This window comes from Limulus polyphemus, unplaced genomic scaffold, assembly GCF_000517525.1.
Source record: "Limulus polyphemus unplaced genomic scaffold, Limulus_polyphemus-2.1.2 Scaffold2462, whole genome shotgun sequence".
Taxonomy (NCBI): Eukaryota; Metazoa; Arthropoda; class Merostomata; order Xiphosura; family Limulidae; genus Limulus; species Limulus polyphemus.
In genome coordinates, this window is record NW_013668072.1 from 75,690 (window position 1) to 80,814 (window position 5,125).

The 5,125-nt window shown below is 36.9% G+C and overlaps 1 protein-coding gene across 1 annotated transcript in view; it reads right to left on the reverse strand.

Moving 5' to 3' along the window:
• Nucleotides 1–536: 536 nt before the first annotated feature.
• The window catches only part of LOC106467017 (homeobox protein six1b-like), a 21,542-nt gene continuing 16,953 nt past the window's right edge, over nt 537–5,125 (reverse strand). Inside the window, exon 2 of the mRNA XM_013927326.2 lies at nt 537–3,553. Within this exon, the coding sequence (XP_013782780.1) occupies nt 3,163–3,553 (391 nt within the window). The 3' untranslated portion in view covers nt 537–3,162. The remainder of the gene's footprint in view (nt 3,554–5,125) is intronic.

A 5,125-nucleotide genomic window follows, 5' to 3' on the forward strand; every position in this document is an offset into this window, starting at 1 on the left:
GGTAACGGGATGCGAACCACGAACCACAGACGCTTGGTCCTCTTACGAAAATAATTCAATTGTTCTAGTTCGGTTTAGAAACACTCGCTAAGTGATTATGAGCATTTATTAAAATTCAAAGTTAACCTCTGTAATAATTAATTACCAGTATATACAGTGTAAAAGTCCAAGAACTGAGAGAAGCACTTAAAGACAAAATGGCCCAGCATGACCAGGTGGCTAGGGCGCTCGACTCACAATCTGCGGGTCGTGGATTCGAATCCCTTTTACCGAACACGCTCGCGCTTTCAGCCATGGGGGCGTTATAATGTGACGACCAATCTCACTATTCGTTGGTAAAAGAGTAGCCCAATAGTGGGCGGTGGGTGATGATTACTAGCTGCCATTCCTCTAGTCTATCACTGCTAAATTAGGGACAACTAGTGCAGATAGCCCTCGTGTAGCTTTGCGCGAAATCCAAAACAAACCAAACTTACAGGCAAATATTTAAATATTTGGAAAATGAGAAAATAAAACAAAGAAATATTTTGTTAGGTTTCAAGAATGTTTTAAATTTATTTACACAACACTTTGTGCTGAATTACATATAATATACACACCAGGTAAATTATCAACATATAATTTTCGCACACACAGACAAACGTTTGATAGTTGTTATAACTTAAATACGGAACGACTGGTTCGCCATCTGTATGAAGTAACAGTTTTAACTCTATCTAAGTTTGGATACTACCATTAAACTGGAAAGGACTTAATGTGCTATTTACAGACCCAACTGGTGGGAAAATATTCAACATTCACACCATCTGGATACCTCAACATTTAAATAATTATGAAAAGTTGGTTTGTTCAACTACTAATCCTTAAGCCTAAAATACTGAGGTTTACTCACACTCCAAACAGTTTTAACGTTACATTTGTAGATTCAGGCAAGTCTGTTTGTGCAGAAAACAAACAAATAAAACAAACTTTCAAAAATATTAAATATTCGTTGAAATGTAACCTGACGTTTGAGTCTTACATTTTGTAGATAAACTTAGCATTACATGCAAGTTCGTGCTCTGGATCGATTAATAATAATAACCTCAAGTTTTCATGTTATAATCGAAAATGAATGAGCATATGTTTTGTTTTGTTTTCAAAAAGTTTTGAGAAAAAAAAAATTGACAGTCTGTTAACAAGTAAAAGTTATTATACAGATAGTATTGAGAACAATTTTGTTTTGTTTGATTTGAGTGCCAAGCTACGCAATGGGTTAACTGTGCTATGCCCACTGCAGGGGATCGAACCTCACACTTCAGTGTTATAATGCCCTCAAGCTGGCTGCTGAGCTACAGAGATCGACAAACCAATTTAAGATTGGAGCTCTACCTTATACGTGAGATATAATTCGAATCTGTCTTTGAAAAACTTGCCTTCGACAAATGCATTATAAAGTTAGCCCGAAAGTATTTATTTTGTTAAGTTTCTTCCACAAGAAGTAATATTTTGCTCTACGATTAGTTGGTCGACATTTTTATGTTATATTCTGGATTGAGTTACTTCTTGTTCCTGATACGCCTTTATATACCTCATTAAGGCAATCTTCTATACATATATAGCTGAAAGATTAGCCTTGGAATATATATAAAACAGGCTACCATCTTTCACTAGTGTTTTTGTTTCACGTTTTAAATGGCTTTGGCCAAAAAATACAGATGCCACTATCATTAAAGAAGACGTCAACAACAAGGTAGGTAATAAAGGCACAGTATGTGATATGTGAGTGTGTTTATCTTTCTTATTTATGACTTTTTTGTTATTTTTTTAAAGCCTGTAAAAGTAAGCTGCAAGTTACGTCATTACCAAAACAAAAATATTTACCTGGTTTATGTGAAGAACAGCTAAATTTTATAATTATTATTTTTCGTTCTGTAATTAGTCACGGAATCCGAAGTTCATGCCAGTCATAACGGAAAACTAGAAAACGTAAAGGGAATACAGCGCCCTCTCGATGGCTCAGTGGTACGTTTGAGAACATTTAAAGCTAAAATTCGGGGGTTGATCCTCGAGGTGAACACAGCACAGTTGGCGGTCCGTTGTGCTTAATTCCTAAAATGAATAAAGCAAGAAGCGCCATCTGGTTTTAGGGTTGACGTGACGAAGAGAGTACAACGTGGATGTATAGAATATAATATTATATTATCAATGAAACCAACAGGCCTAAAACTAATGATAAAAATATAAAACAAACAAAACATCTGAAGTTTTGTGTGATTTTTATCGCTATTATTTGACCAATTGTTTAATAGTAAATACCTACGTCAGAAAAGATATGTTATCCATTGGCCGGTAATTTTAAAAGAACTGTTTCAATGGGCTTTGAATATCCGCGCCAAATTTTCAGTTTTAACCCTTACTTTTAAATCGTTTTTATAACTGACGCTGCTAACTAGTTAAAAAAAAACCTCCAAAATACATATGTATCAAACTTCAAAGTATAATTACAAATATCTGCCATTAACTAAGAGATAACCCATACAAAGTTTTTTCGTTCCAAGTCTCAATCGCTAACATTGTTACCGTAAGAGAACGATATTTTTGTTTTCGATTAAACCAAGATTTGAAAATGTTACGAGTTAAGTCATTTCCTTTACTATTTTTTTTTTTTTTACGAAAGCAATAAAAAGTTATCATTTCTCTGGCACATAGAAAAGTTTTATACTGATATGATTATTCATTACCATTATGTTCACCTCTGTAAGGCATATGTTACCTTATTTTTCATTTAATTGTAATTAACACAGAGTAAACGTTAATATTCTAGAAGCTAAGTAAGAGACGGCCATAATGTTTACAAGTTCAAATCTATCTATGGGATATAACTATCATCTACATTTGTACACATAGACTTAAAGGTAAATGTGTGAGGTACACCCTCTACGTAGTTTACATTAATAAATGTATCAGAAATGACTTTATTCTTTTACACGTTCACAAACATGGCGGCTGCTAATGGCCCTTGTCCATTTTATAAATTAATCGTAAAGTACAGAGCATCGGCTCACATTGAATATTCTAACATGGAAATAAAGAAACACACAGGAGGTTAAAGTACCGAGTGACGGCGGGTACTGGCCGGACACCTTGGCTCTACCATCGGACAGAACCCGCCACTGACCGTCATAAAGCATGATAATCGGTCGGTAGGCCTAATCCGAAGTCTCCGAGCTGCGGATGCAACAGAACTCCGTGCATTGTCGTTGGAAACTCCGGCGTGTGGTTTAGTCGGAAAGCGCCACTTACAGCGGCGTTTTGACTGACTCCGACCGACGAAGTTGGCGATATGGTAGAGACGGGGTGGTGCTGTAGTATAGGATTTTGAGCAGCGATGCTCATGCCCGTCGGTTTCAACTCCGTGCCAAAGATGCCATCAGGGCTGCTAGCTGGCTCGGAGTCGGAGTTCTGGAGTAAGTGCCGGTGATCTGTTGCTCCTTTGTGATCGTCCTTTCCCGAGCCGTCTGCTTCCGTGCCCTTGGTCGAATCGACACTTTTCCCTTTCTCACCCACGTCCCTGAAATAAAAACAAACACGTAATCATTGTTTTGATTCTACTAGACTCAAGGGCCTGTCGCTATAACATTGAAGGTACAGTAGAAGCAAGGACTGAAGTTAGCGACCCTATTCAATACTTCCCATATCTATTCTTTGAACCTAGATAAACTGAAGGACTTCTTGTCATACAGCAAGTTCTCTCCCCTCCCCGCCCGGCGTGGCCAGGTGGTTAGGGCGCTTGAGACGCAATCTGAAAGTTGCAGGTACGAATCCCCATCCCACCAAACTTGCTCGCCCTTTCAGCCGTGAGGACTTTATAATGTGACGATCAATCCCATTATTCGTTGGTAAAAGAGTAACCCAAGATTTGGCGGTGGGTGGTGATGACTAGCTTGCCTTCCCTCTAGTCTTTCACTGCTAAATTAGGGACGGTAAGAGTATATAGCCCTGATGTAGCTTTGCGCAAAATTCAAACCAAACCAATCCCCCTCCCCCCACCATAGAAGACAAGCAACGTCCAAGCTAGTGGACTCTGTGTGAATTTACAATAACCTCTTTAATCTGCCTTATTATTCGTCTATTTTTAGTAGGATTACGTGCTCTAACACAAAGGAACTAGTGTGTCATGTCGTGCTGTTTCACTCAAGCTATCTATACGAAGAGCTATCTATAAAAGTGATAGCCGTATCGTGTGATATTCATAGAAGTCATCAGATACGAAGAGCTCACATTACACTCCACATTGAAAGCACTGTACTCTCTTTCTCGCTTAGAATGGGTAACAGGGTCCGTCTATTTAGTTATTTCAGGCCTTATTTCCACAATTGACGGCTGTGTGTGTGTTGTTGTTTTTTTTACGCTAGTCTTATTCAATCACGCTGTAATTCCTCCTTTGAAAGGGTGGTTCTCCATTACAAAAATATTGATTTTACTTCTGAAATCAATTATTGTGGGGAAGCGTTCTTCTCAAATATATCTTTCAATTACAAGATTAGACATACTAAAACAGACACTTAACAATGAGACTTACTAGTCATTGACGAACCCAATTAAAATAAACCTGATTATGTCCCGCTTTCTTTGCAATGGTGATATTTTACTTAAACGTAGACAAGATACTTCATATTTATGTGGGTTCATGAATACAAGTATCCAACAAACTATATCGTAAAAAGAAAAGAAAACTGACTTTGTTTAATCTGCTTGAACAGCAGATTGTTACCTGTACACAAGTTTTTGATGTACAGGAATAAAGAAAACAAATCTTTCAGTCATACATTTTATAAAACCATTTTCTTTAACATGAGTTGTGTCAGAAAGTGGTTTTGCTAAGCTTGCATAAGTAAAGTTACAAACTTCTTTCAGACACTTCTAACTGCTTTTAAGGAATAAAGCTGTTCAAAATACAACATTCCACAGTATGTATATTATATATATATATGTATATATAGTGCTATTACGGAATAAAGCTGTTTAAAATACAACATTCCACAGTATGTATATTATATATATATATGTATATATAGTGCTATTACGGAATAAAGCTGTTTAAAATACAACATTCCACAGTATGTATATATAGTGCTCTCAC